The sequence below is a fragment of the Cucumis melo genome, chromosome 1 (genome assembly GCF_025177605.1).
Source record: "Cucumis melo cultivar AY chromosome 1, USDA_Cmelo_AY_1.0, whole genome shotgun sequence".
NCBI classification, from domain to species: Eukaryota; Viridiplantae; Streptophyta; class Magnoliopsida; order Cucurbitales; family Cucurbitaceae; genus Cucumis; species Cucumis melo.
In genome coordinates, this window is record NC_066857.1 from 33518245 (window position 1) to 33532936 (window position 14692).

Below are 14692 nucleotides of genomic sequence, written 5' to 3' on the forward strand. Positions count from 1 at the left end.
TATTTAATAAAAAATAAAGGTTAAAAATGTAAATTTAGATCAAAATAAAATTCAAATATAAAAAATAAAATTGTAACATTTTAACCTAAAAACCTACATTAAAATCAAACTCAAACTTTACTAAAAATGTTATATCTTAAAACCTAATTACCAAATAAAAATTAGAACCTTAAAACTTAGTGAAAAAAAAAAAGCCCCTGATCCTTTGAAAGTCGGCAGAAATCACCAACCATATTTGAATAGTAATACTTGAAAAGGAAGAACAAATAGTCAAAGTATGAGATTTACATGGAGCTTCCTGGTTAAGACATGTAAAAGCTACTAAGATTATCCATTCAATTCGCAATTTTAGGGATTTGTAGGTCCAGTAGCAAATGAAAAGAAATATATGCATAAAACAAAATTAAAGTGAAACCACCGACTAACATAACTAACTTAACCAACCCCCCCTTATCTAATTTAATTAAAGCTCTTTATTTCTTTTGGTCAACATGACAAATTTGGACTCTACTATTCTACTTCTCAAAAAAAAGATACATATATATTTCTTCCCACAAATTCCAGAACATCCTTGTATACGCAAGTGTCATAGTTATATTAGCTTGATGAACCTCAACCAAAATTCTTCAAAGCCTTTTACTTTTATATCATCAAACCTTATTCCTTGTTGGTTTCAGCTTTTGGATTTGAATAAATTCCAGTGTCCACTCAACACAATTTGTTGATTGTTTTCTCATGGTGTATGTCATCATTTTCAGGTGGTAAATTTGGCTTCTAATTGATCAAGATAAGGTCTTTTCACTTTTTACCTATTCATACCCTTCAGTCATAAACAAACTACTACTTAAATTGATTCTCTGTCTTCAATGAGGTGAAGTTTTTCTCTTTTTTCTTCCCACTTGAACTTTTCCTTTTTAATTTTGGATAACTTCTTTGATTCTACTTTGTGCAACTGTTTGTTCGCATCCACCTACTTCATTCTGATGGTTTGCATGGTTTCTCTATAAAACCCATCAAAGGTTTCAGCTCTCTCTGCATATCATTCTTCTCTTTCCTTCTAGCTACACTAGATTACAAATACCAATTACCAACCTTCTTTTGTTCTTCTCATTACAAGCGTAGTTTTTTCTTCGAGCTTACCACTTGGCTTTGACATTGTCCCTGTATGGTCACAGGGTTGTTTGTCTTTCATTGAAACTTGTTAGAAAGCTTCCAAAGTTCTGAGTGACTAGAGATTTATATCTCCTTGTTTATTTTATTTCCAAGTTCTTTGTCAACCATCTGCCATGGCACCTCCAAATGACCCAGCTGCCTTAAACGCTTCTGTTCTGAAATCTGATGGTTTGGAAAATCTTATTGATTTTTCAGATGGGAAGATCAGTGTTAAAGGAGTTCCAGTGCTGTCAGAAGTCCCAAACAATGTCTTTTTCAGTCCTTTCTCTTCGATAAGCCAATCCTCTGATGCACCACTTCCTTTGCTCCAACGTGTGCATAGTCTGTCCTATAAGGGCGGATTTCTTGGTTTCGACCAAACACAGCCTTCTGATAGGCTGACGAATTCTTTGGGAAAATTCAAGGGTAGGGAGTTTGTGAGTGTTTTCAGGTTCAAAACATGGTGGTCGACCATGTGGGTTGGGAATTCTGGGTCGGATTTACAAATGGAAACTCAATGGGTCATGCTAAATATCCCTGAAATAAAGTCATATGTCGTTATCATTCCCATTATTGAAGGAAGTTTCAGGTCTGCCCTTCATCCTGGGACTGATGGGCAAGTCTTGATTTGTGCTGAAAGTGGCTCAACTCATGTGAAAGCATCGAGTTTTGATGCCATAGCCTACGTTCATGTGTCTGATAACCCCTACAGGTTAATGAAAGAGGCCTATGCTGCTGTTAGAGTCCATTTGAATACTTTTAGACTTTTGGAAGAGAAGCCTGTCACACATCTGGTGGACAAATTCGGTTGGTGCACCTGGGATGCTTTTTACTTAACAGTAGACCCTGTTGGAATTTGGAATGGGGTTAATGATTTTGTTGAAGGTGGAATCTCGCCAAGGTTTCTCATCATTGATGATGGATGGCAAAGCATCAATTTGGATGGTGAAGACCCAACTCGAGATGCAAAAAATCTTGTTCTTGGTGGGACTCAAATGACTGCCAGGCTCTATAGATTTGATGAGTGTGAAAAGTTTAGAAAGTACAAAGGTGGATCTTTGACGGGTCCAAATGCTCCATCGTTTGATCCAAAAAAGCCAAAGTTGTTGATTGCGAAGGCAATCGAGATTGAGCATGCTGAGAAAGAAAGAGACAAGGCCATTGGCTCCGGAGTCACTAATGTCTCTAAGTTTGAGACCAAAATTCAGAAGCTAAAGGAAGAGTTGCTTGAGATTTTTGGTAATGAAGAAGAAGAAGAAAGTACTGCCATAAACAAAGGTTGTACAAGCTGTTCTTGCAAGGCAGATAACTCTGGAATGAAGGCCTTCACTAGGGACTTGAGAACAAAATTCAAAGGTTTGGACGATATCTTCGTTTGGCACGCTCTGGCTGGTGCTTGGGGTGGTGTAAGGCCTGGTGCTACCCATCTGAACTCCAAGATAATTCCCTGCAAGCTCTCTCCTGGGCTCGATGGCACAATGACTGATCTTGCTGTTGTAAAGATCATCGAAGGAAGCATTGGACTCGTTCATCCTGATCAAGCTGACGACTTCTTCGATTCCATGCATTCTTATCTTTCTAAAGTTGGGATTACAGGAGTCAAAGTTGATGTGATGCACGTAAGTATCTTGAAAACAAAGCCTTTCAGTTTAATTTTTTAAACTTAGTGTGATGAATAAGTGATCTATCAACTTTTTCTTCTTACTGTTTGTTCAATTCAGACTCTAGAATATGTCTCAGAGGAATATGGAGGAAGAGTTGATCTTGCAAAAGCCTATTATAAGGGTCTGACCAACTCTCTTCTTAAAAACTTCAAAGGGACCGGCCTTTTCTCTAGTATGCAACAATGCAATGATTTCTTCTACCTTGGCACAAAGCAAAACTCCATAGGAAGAGTTGGTAAGAATTTCAACTTTTTCCATTCATTTGTTCTTCAGTCGTTTGAGTTATTAAAAATTGACTGCAATAAATATTTTGGAGTACAGGCGATGATTTTTGGTTCCAAGATCCAAATGGTGATCCCATGGGTGTTTACTGGTTACAAGGTGTCCATATGATCCACTGTGCATACAACAGCATGTGGATGGGGCAAATCATACAGCCTGATTGGGACATGTTCCAATCAGACCATCTATGTGCCAAATTCCATGCAGGATCAAGAGCCATCTGTGGAGGTCCTGTGTATGTGAGTGACTCAGTGGGCGGCCATAACTTTGATCTCATAAAGCAGCTCGTGTATCCTGATGGAACTATTCCTAGATGCCAACATTTTGCCCTCCCCACTAGAGACTGCCTCTTCAAGAACCCATTATTTGACAACAAAACTGTTCTAAAGATCTGGAACCTTAACAAGGTACTACATCCAAGTTCTATTTTTTACTAACTAAAACATCCATTTCTTCATATCTTTCCAAAACATGACATACCATTTCATCTTCTTGGTTAAAATTTAATTACAGTATGGAGGCGTAATTGGGACTTTCAACTGCCAAGGAGCAGGGTGGGACCCAAAAGAACAAAGAATCAAGGGACATCCAGAATGCTACAAACCAATGTCCACAACAGTACATGTCAATGATATAGAATGGGACCAAAAACCAGAAGCAGCCCCAATGGGGAATTTCGTCGAATACATTGTGTACCTGAACCAAGCTGAACAAATTATCCACACGACCCCAAAATCCGAACCGCTAAAAGCGACCATTCAACCATCCACATTCGAACTCTTCAATTTCATTCCGCTAAGAAAGCTAGGTTCCAACATCAAATTCGCCCCCATTGGCCTGACGAACATGTTCAACAGTTCAGGAACCATTCAGCATTTGAAGTATAACGAAAATGGAGTAGAATTGAAAGTGAAAGGAGGAGGAAATTTCTTGGCTTACTCAAGTGGGTCACCGAAGAAATGCCTGTCGAATGGAACTGAACTGAAATTTGTATGGAATTCCGATGGGAAGCTGAGTTTTGATGTTCATTGGATTGAAGAAGCTGGTGGAATTTCTAATTTGGATATTTTCTTTTGAGAGAGAGAGAAAAAGAAGTTAATATCTAAGTTGAATTTTTATTTAATTTTATGCATTTTGTTGTCTTGTGTTAAGTGACATGTGTGCTAAGGAATAGCCATGTCAATTAAATAAAAGGCTTTTATCATTATCATCATCAACATTGTTGTTGTTGTTATATTTTTCAACCTTTTCTTTTATTTTATTGAGATTGTTTGAGGATTTTTCCTTTGAAAGAGGGAATTATGTTTTGGATTTTGTTTGTACTAAATAAATGTGTCTTTATGGCCATTGTAATTTTGGTCATAATTCTTATCTTTGAACAATGGTTTGTTCTAGGGAATGGTCAATTTAAAAGAAAATAGATACATGGTATTTATTTGTGAATATAATGTAAACATTGAAAATAACCTCTTTGCTCTTATAAGTTATGCATGAAATTTTCCAATCAAATTCGCTGAAAAATAAAAATTAGGAATAATCGATTGGTCGAAGAATGTGAAGCTCCAGGTCCAGGATTCGAAATTCAGATTTTCAATATTCTCCCGCATCCTTTACGATACGAGTAACACGAGTCCTTTCAACATGCTTGAAAGGTACACATTGTTGGTATAAGTAGTAATTTTAATTCTTTTAAGTCTTTCTTAATCTTACATTCATGTCATTAGAATCTCATCTGGATGTGATATCAAATCATTCACATCCATGTCCCCTCTTAAACTCAGGGCATTATACAAATTTTTTAGTTTAGATATTAACTAAAAGAAAACTATTCACCTATATCTTTTCTGGAACAGCTTCTAAATCCATAATATGGCAACGATCCCATATCAGTTAATAATAAAAATGAACATTTTAAATTACATGAATAAAAATGGAAGGTGTAAGATCAAAGTAGTATTCAAACTTTAAATTTATATACAACAGAAATATTTATGTTTAAAAATGAACAAAATGTAAAGACACAAAGTCTAAAATGAACACTTACGCACATATTTGAATCTCTAACCTTTTTTTTGTATTATTACAGTATATTTGGACATAAATATATAAATGTTATGATATCAACTTCAAATGTTATAGATTTGAGAGCTACACTTCACGTATCGTCAAAAATAAAATAAAAAATTCAATCCCCATTTGTTTGGTCAAAGATTTAATTTATTTAATTGACGTAGAGTTAATTTAAACATTAGAGATTTTCAAAATATAGAAAAATGCGTCAAAAAAGGTATAACAAAATTTTATACATTTCTTACCGTCCTGATAGAGGCAGATAAAAGCTCATTAATATCTATTAATAATAGAAATTTATAAAAGTTTATTATTAATAGAGACCGATACTTGGTAGAAGCTAATAAAAGTCTATCCAATATCCACATATATCAATGATACAAACTAATAGAAGTTTATCATTTATACTTTCGGGGATAAAAACGAATACAAGTCTATTATTGGTAAAAATGGATGGAAGTTTATTAGTTTTTTTTCTATGTGTGTAAATAGTTTCACATTTTTTGCTTTCCATAAAAATCTCTTTACTAATATTTTATATTTTATTTTATTTATTTATTCATGATATGATCTTTTTTTCTTTTTTTTTTTTTAATTCTCACTCTAGTATATTCGATCAACCAATGTTTTAATATGTTATCCTCCCCGACATACTTGATTATGGAATACGTTATGTTTGAGATTAGAAAATGGGATTTCTCAAAGCTTCCAACCAAATCAAGATTTTCCCCAGAAAAAAAAAATTATTTTAATGTTAGCTAAGGCAAATTATTTTAATGTTAGCTTCAAAAAAAAGGAAAGAAAAGATAAATTAAAAAAATTAAAAGTGGAGCCAATGTTTGACTAAAACTAAGATGAAGGTGGACCAATCAATTGAAATCCCTTTAAAATTCAACCTTAAATTTATTGTTATTTATAAAACTACCAAAATCAAATATAAAATTTGACTACCCAACCGACTTAACTGACTCACTAAGAAAAGTTACCCTAAGTCTTCACCACCAACATTTCCCTAATTTATTCCTACAAAATAATTACTTTACTAAATACTAAATATAGCTAACAAAATGTTGATTTTAACCAAATTTATGAATTTGGCCCTCTAACGTTGGTTAAAAATGATATCACACGAACACAGTGACAAATTAGTGACTCATATTGAATAACGTAATGCAATGAAATGGTATGTCACTTTATGTATGGATGTGTTGATTTAAGACCATAGATATAAAGCATCATGATCTAACGATGGAGATATGTTTGAATAAACAATCGTGTTTTTTGGCTCGTTATAATTATTATCGGGTCTAATGGTTTTTCATATAAAGTAGTATATCTTTTTGTGTGTGATCTAGATCATAAATATGAAGCATCACGATTTAATCAACACACACGTCTTTTGTCTTATTATAACTATTCGTGTCAAAGTGGTGTATCTTTTAGTGTATAGGTTCAGTTTAAATTATATAGGCATGACACAACCCAATCTAACCGTTGAAATATGTTTTAAACGACAATTACTTAATTTTTTTTCCTTTAAAATGTATTTTCAATTAGTTACAATTATTTAAATCAAACGATGTGAAGTACTAACTCAGTATCTCATTAATTACAATTTGTTAAAAGAAAAGTCTATGCATAAGTGTCATGAACTAATATATCAAAATAGGTGGAATACATTTATCGTTGAAAACGTAGTAATAACATATATAAATAAGTTGAAATTTATTAATTTAATATTGTCACACCTATATTAGTCAATTTTGAGGGGTTGGGTTGGGTCAAATTGGGCCTTAAACCCAACGGCCCATTTTTTGGGGTTCGGTTGGTTTTCAAATTGGGGAGAGAGTTTTCCAGTGTAACCATTTTTACCTGTACTACTCCAACTGCCCAATGATATTATGGAAAGGTAAAGCATTGGATTTTTCTTTTTCTTTATTTTTTTTTTTTAACTTCTTTAATTTTAATCTTTAAAATTTTTCTTTTTTTAAAGATATTTTTAAATATAGAAGAATGTCACAGTGTATTAGTAATAGACACTAATTTTTATTTAGTATGAACCATCGGATAATATGTCAAGCAATATTTTATTTTAATATATAACATTATGTCGGAATAAATTTCAAAATAAAATAAGTAAAAACTAAAATTATGTTGACTTATAAAATTAATTATAAAATATTTTTGTGTTTTGTCATACAATTTTTTGGTAATTAATCAATTAGGTTTTTTTTTTCATTTCTGTTTTTAGCTTTGAGAAAACAAATATGTTTGATAGTTAATTAAAAAAATTTAACTTATTTGGTAATTATTTTGTTTTTTAATTTATGGAAATAGGAATGAGCATATCGGCTACCTGGGGGAAGGGTTGTTGGCTCGAGAGCCTAAAATGATTTATTAATAATTACTTTAAGTTTAATTTTCCTTTTAATAACAAATTAATTTCTTAGAACTTATATTCAAATATGTGTTTGGCATTTGAATCTTGTTGACGTTGGACTTCATTGTCTTCTTCATGGTTTTGTTTCGATATTTATGAAGTTGACCTGTGTAGTAGATCTTTGCTTCGGTGTTCGTACTTTGAAGTTTAAGTTAATACGAAAAGTAACTAATTCTATTAAGTACAAAAATAAGTAAGGTCGGTCTCTCATTTGATGATTATTACTTACTGGTCTCTTCCTTTTGGGGTGATTATTGAACATTTAGGTTACTCATAAGTCGATCCCTATAACACACATCTACAGTTACGTGTGACGGTAGCGATGTCAAAAGCATTTTTTATTCTCAAGAAGTGCAAGGTGACATCTGGACCCAACTCAGCTATTTTCTAATCATCATATATTTATTTGCGGCCAGTTCTACTAGCTGACCAAAACCTCGAGGCACTTAATTACGTTTTTTTTTTGAAAGCACATGCACTCTCTTATGTCTTTTCACGGAATAATCCTATGAACTTTTTGATATTGTCTTAGACAGTCTTCAACAATATGTAATAACTAATCACTTTAAAGGGATAATTTAAACAAATTTAGAACAAGAGAGAGCAAGGATCATCCATTAACATGATATATATAACAGATTTCACATGTCTATAAAGTACAAATAAATAAATTTCCCCAAAATTTCTTTTGTACCCATTGGCACATTATTCCCATGTGATTGACCACATCATTCCATCAAATAAAGTCAAGAACCCACGTGGAATTTAATTAAGCCCCCATGACTATTATTAATTAGCATTTAAGTGCAAACATTATGATAAACCCCTTTTTAATTAGATCCAATAATTTCCCTAAATAACAAATAATAATAATAATAATAAAAAGAGTACATTTGTTTGGTCAATATATAATATGTTATAACTATATATAATGTGGTATCCAATATGGTTTAGTTAAGTGGCTTCTTCAATTCAATAAACTAAATCAACTAATAGCTTCACCAATGAATTGTGAACATATGTTTTTAGATTACATGTGCTTAGATAAACACTTTATGGTTCTTTAAATAATAACAATTAGGGAATTAATGGCTTCGCCAATTAAAAGTAAACATATGTTTTTATATAAACTTAGATCACATGTGCATAGATGATCTGTTGTTTTTCTTTCTTTAAAACCATTTATTCTCTAATTAATTGTTAATTTGGCAACATCAATAAATATAATTAGAATTTTTGTTCTAGTTTTTGGAATACGTGTTAATATTTGAATGTTGACGAGATTTAAGTTGGCCAACCATTAAAATTCTTATTCGATATTTGATGCATAAAGTTAGTTGAGTTGAGTTGATAATTATTATAAAAATGAGTAATTGAGAGATTCTTCATACGGATAATAAGATAAAAAAATGTAAGTTAACATAAATAACGAGACAATAAACCTCTTTAATTATTACCTACTTAATCCAATCTAGCTAGAGGATCGAACCAAACACCCCCTATGACATTTAAAAACAAAATTGCTTTAATTCTCATTTAAATACATTTAAAATTGTTATTTAATACAAGCTCATTGACGGACTATATGAATATTATATAATTAAACTCGTGTTTCCATTGTAAAATGATCGACCGTCGATGAAATGAGTAACTAATTTGTCTAATAAAGATTACAAGATCCTTTACCTTTTTCAATATGAAATCCCAACCAAGATGATGTCACTTTGAATTTCATCGTTATTCTTGAACCATCCTCTAAATTTTTCATTTTTAAATCAAAACCATGGTAAGACTTCATAGGCTCTAACACCACTATTAGACATATATAACATGAGATTCCATCTAAAAGCAATTGATACAACAAAATTAAAATAACCCATCCTATCTTATAATTAAATATGGAATTCTCGACAACGAATCTCTACCATATTACATGCAATTTTTCGCATTAGCTTGAGATAAATTAACCCTACTAAAAAGCATGGAAATGGCCACCCTAGCTAGCTAGAATTCTTGTTTAAAAAATAACATGCCCCCCTCCCTCGCTCTCTCTATCACTTCCCACATACACCACAAACTAAAAATTTAAAAAAACATCCCATTAATTAACCTTTAAATTCTCTCTTTTCAAGTTCATTGTTGATCAAGTAATGCATGTGACCCCCTTTTGGTAGGTTCCTTTAACCCCATTTATGGCCAACTATGCCCTAATTATTATTATAATTATATAAATACATCCCAATTATAATATACACACACATATACCCACCTAATTTTAAACTCTGGCTCATTAAGTTCATATTATCATATCATATATATATATATACATACTCTTGAAACAAGTTTAAGTAGAGAATAATAATCTCTTACATTGAGAGAGATGAATGAGAAATTAATACATGGAATTTAATCTGTATTTTTTAGGTTATGATCTTAAAAAAAATGAATAATGGATTTATGTTTGTGTTTGGAAATAAAAAGTTTGATAATGAAAAAAATATGGCATCCGTACAATGAATGAAGCAAACATGTCCAATCATGTACACAAAAATATGAAAAGTCTCTCTTCCTTAATTCCCTAAAAGGAGAAGAGAGAAAAGAAAAAAGAGTAATAATGTTGACTAAAAACTTGGAGATTCATGAATGTCAGAAACAATATCCCAACACATAATATCCATATTGTCTAACTTTTGTTGCCAAAAATATTGACAACTCAACTTCCCCAAAATACCCTTTATTTTATTCATTTGTGTCAAAAAAAAATTAATTAATTTAGACCGTGAACTAATAATTTTATGTATCGAAATGTTGAACTAGATAAATACAATTAATTTTTGAATGTGTACATGTAGAACTTTTTAAATGTTAGTTTAACCAAATTGATTGTTATAATAATTATTCATTCATCGACAATTTTTAAAGAAATCTGATGTTAAGTATTGAAAAGTTTAGAGAGGTTTAAGTTTGATATCTCTCGTGGATGTTTATGAAAATAGAGTGTAATAGAAGGGTTTAACTAATTTGATACATTGACAAAAGTTTTATAGTTTAGATTAATACAAATAATTGTTGTTTTAGAGTTTAAATTAATACAACACCGTAATTTAAAGATATAAATTGATAATTTTTTATGCATATGTACAAACTCTTCTATTCACATACAAAAAGAAAAAAGTTTTTTCACATGACAAACCGTAGTTGGACAATTAGATGAAGTTTACTAGCATGGAATGCACCGAATTTTATTTTATTTTTCTTATTTGTTTATCTAATATTAATCCCAAAATCCATTTAAAAAGACAAAAGGGCTTCCTGTTTTGAACGTGGCCTTGTAATTCATGCAATGCAACGTGGCAAGTTGCATGCAACCCTAAAAAAGAACCCTAGAAGAAGAAATTTTTGGCGACTACTTTTGCTTAATGTAAATTTTAAAATTTGTTGAGATAATTTTATAATATATCTCACAAATTCACATTACTTTGTTTGTGCAATATTCGACGAAAAAGATACCTACCTAACAATGAATTTATAAAACGCACTCTAACTCTAATACCATATGATTGCATAAATATAAACCGACAAACTCATGGACAATAGAATCGTTAGTTACATATATATATATATATGATGTTTAATTTGGATGAATAGTAAAGTTATATAGATATAGATATATATATATCCATTGAACTTGGAAAGTTAGGAATAATCCAGAGTGTGATTGAATGAAGGGGATGATGGGGGGCTGGGGGGAAAGAGTATAGAGAGGTGATGCAGATGAGAGAAAAGAAGAAGAATCATGTGGGTGCCATGTGCTTTGAGTTGAAACAACATGCCCTTAAAGCTAAAAACCGCCACCATTCTTAGCGTACACTTAATTCTTTCTCTTTTTCTCTCTCTCCTTTCTTCTATATTGTTAATATATAAAGAAAATGTGAATTATTCAACTTTGTTCTTTCGACACGTGGTTAACATCTTCTTAATAGTGGAAGAGGGCGTCTTCATTCTTTGAATTGTTATTATTCAACGAAATCGCTACGACGTGTGCGTTTCATAATAATCGTGAGAATATATTGTACTCGTCTAAATAACTACTAGATATAAATTTAATTGACCGTAAAAAAACGGTTAGGTATGTTATGTAAGTTTCTCATGTATGTAAGGGAAAATTTTGATCATTTAATGTGAATAATTTTTCCAACTATTTTTTTATTTCCGGTTAATTATACTTTCAACTTCTTTATGTGACCTCTTGTGTAAATAGAACGCTATAAAATTTTTTGACGTAATAGTCTTTTTTTTTTTTATGTTGTTGTCTTGTGTATTTAAAAGTTTTAGTTAATAGATTAAGGTGAATTTCATATTCTATTTGTGAGAAATATAATGGAATATTATGCATCGGAGAAGTTATATATTAATGAAGTTATTATTTCCTCCTTATAATCATCATATCCAAGGTAACTTTTAAGTTAATCGATAATTTTCTATGTTCGACGATCTATTTATTCCATACTTTTTTTGAACTATTTTTTGCACTTCTTTCATTAATTAAATTTCGAAAGAAAAATAGGAATAACGTAAGGTTTGTAAAATGAAATAATATATTATCTAATGACGTGTTAAATGTTGAATAAAAGAAACGTTTCTTGGTAATTTTATTTCCCTAGCCTCTCCCTCTTTCTTGGCTCCTTCTCTTTTCTTTTTATTTATCAATTTTTTTCCAACTTATATTCTCTTTCCTCACCAAACCCATTTCACAAATTCCCCCATATAAAACCCCTCTAGCCTCCACTACCTTCATCATTCAAAATCTCAATCCCAAACCCCATTTTCCCCTCTCTCTCTATTTCTCTAGTTTCTTAACCAAAAGTGAAAAAGAAGGGAAAAAAAATACCACAAAACCAAATGGGAGTTTCCCAAGAAACCCTTTTGCAAATTCAACTCAACATGGAAGATCATAAAACAACACAAGATCGCATCATCATCATCAAAGAGATCAGGAACGACAGCTCAAATGATCAATCCATATGGAAGAAAAAATCAATGAAAGAAGAAGTAGGAGAAGAGGAAGATCAAGAAATTAATAGCAAAGGCAAAGACAAAAGTACTTGCAATAATATTAACACAAGAAGAACGACAAGAAGAAGATCAAGAAGCAATTCATTGATATTGAAGAAGAGATCGAGAAGATCATCATCATCATCATCATCAACAAGTAGAATAGAGCAAAGGGTCAACATTTTGAGAAATCTTGTACCAAACAACGACAACCACCAGGACGATGACGAAAGCTGTACTGCCGGATCATTAGAACAGCTTTTCACTCAAACAGCTGATTACATATTGTCATTACAAACAAGAGTCAGATTGATGAAGACTTTGGTTGATGTCTTGTCTGATCCTTCTTCTTCTATTGATGAGTGAGAGAATTTGAAAAAAAAAAAGAAAGTTTCATTTTATTTTTTATTTTTATATATATATTTGTGTTTAATTTGTGTAAAACTTATATCATTATCTCTCTTCTGTAAAGATTGATATATGTGATTTTATATATATCATTCTTTTGCTTTTCTTTTTTTTTTTTGTTGGTTCTTTTTCTCTTACTTTTGCTTTATTGATCATTTGTCTTTGAAATGTCTCTGTAGTTTTAGAGAGAGAATTTTAACTCTTTTTTCTTTGGGTGTGTGGAAAAGATTTGACTTTTGATTATAAGAAGTTATTTAGGGACATTGGGGTTAGCTAATTTAAGAATTTCTACTGTTTTTTTTTTTTTTCTTTTCGTTTGTAATATTATTTGTGTATTATTGTTATTATGAATTTTTCTTCTTTAATTTATTGATATAGATTGTTTAATTGGGGTTTTTTTTTGGTCCTCTATTGATTGGTTCTTTCTTATGGTTACGATGATTGGGAGGAGGATATAAATGGAAAGAGTGTATTATAAGGTTATTGGATGTATTATCATATCCTTTGTTCGAGTAAATATATGAAGGAACCTAAATTTATAATCCAACATATAATGTGACAACTCAATCGTTAAAACATTATCAATATTTGAAGAAAACAAATCATCGGATAACATGATTGTTAGATGAGATTTCTAGAGTTTAGTTTCTTATTGTTGAGCTTGAATTTTGTTGTCAAAGAGTAAATTAAATAGTATTCGACTGGCCAAGCACATATACTCTCCATTTATAAGCCATGAGTTTCGATCCTCCCGCTCTTGCACATAAGTTGGCTTCTTTTCCTCTTACGATAAATTCTAAAAAACTGTTCTCACCCCATTTTGTCCAACGCCAAACCTAGCAGCATTCGAAATAATGACATATCTCGATGATATTTTAACCGTCGAAAAAGTTCATTTTTCCCACCCCATGTTAATAGGGTTGTGATAAAGTGTGTTGAGATATAGCTAAAATTTCTTGTAGTGATTGTGAATATGTATGTTGAATATTTTAAAAAGAATTCCTCAGAAAAGAAAAGTAATAAAATTAACTTTTAATGTCAACATGAGTTCAACTCAACTAGCATCTGTTTGTATCTATGGACAAGAGGTCCCGGGTTCAAATCCTTACTCCTAAGTTGTTGTATGAAACATTTTCAAAAAAAAAAAAAAAAAAAAAATTAACTCTTAATATTTGAGAGATAATTGAAAAAGCTCGCAAGCTCACAACGTGAAATAAAAAAATAAAAAATACCCTACGATTAATCAACAACACACGCGGATGCTCTCTCTATCTGGGATTTAAATATTATTACACGATCATGTAGTGAAAAGGGACGATGAAGAAGGAATAAATTCTAGAAGAATAAAAAAAATATGGTCTTTATGAAAAAATAACATCGAAGATGAGAGATGACGAAGAAGGAATAAATTCTAAAGAAGAAGATGATGAAATTTTGATAGATCAAATCTGTACTTTATAAAAAATTAACTCAAGTTAGACGGGTTTCATGACATTTTTTATTTTGTTATACGGATCGTAAATATTTTTAATTTTTTTCTCTATACGTAGATTAACCAATAAAATATGTAAGATTATTTTACAAAAAATCCACAAAACTTAGTACTATCCACCAAGTTAAA

At 31.2% G+C, this 14692-nt stretch overlaps 1 protein-coding gene across 1 annotated transcript; it reads left to right on the forward strand.

The window, feature by feature from the left end:
* The first annotated feature begins 316 nt into the window (after positions 1-316).
* On the forward strand, positions 317-4315 carry LOC103492745 (stachyose synthase). Its single transcript, XM_008453246.3, has 4 exons — positions 317-2771; positions 2874-3051; positions 3138-3505; positions 3612-4315. Exons 1-4 carry the CDS (start codon positions 1287-1289, stop codon positions 4173-4175), a joined length of 2595 nt encoding a protein of 864 aa, XP_008451468.2. The 5' UTR covers positions 317-1286; the 3' UTR covers positions 4176-4315.
* The last annotated feature ends 10377 nt before the right edge of the window (positions 4316-14692 follow it).

Excerpts from the sequence above, each read along its gene's own strand:
- LOC103492745 (XM_008453246.3), top strand. The coding sequence starts at position 1,287 with ATGGCACCTCCAAATGACCCAGCTGCCTTAAACGCTTCTGTTCTGAAA. Across the intron at positions 2,772-2,873 it reads TCAAAGTTGATGTGATGCAC|ACTCTAGAATATGTCTCAGA; the intron begins GTAAGTATCTTG and ends TGTTCAATTCAG. Across the intron at positions 3,506-3,611 it reads AGATCTGGAACCTTAACAAG|TATGGAGGCGTAATTGGGAC; the intron begins GTACTACATCCA and ends ATTTAATTACAG.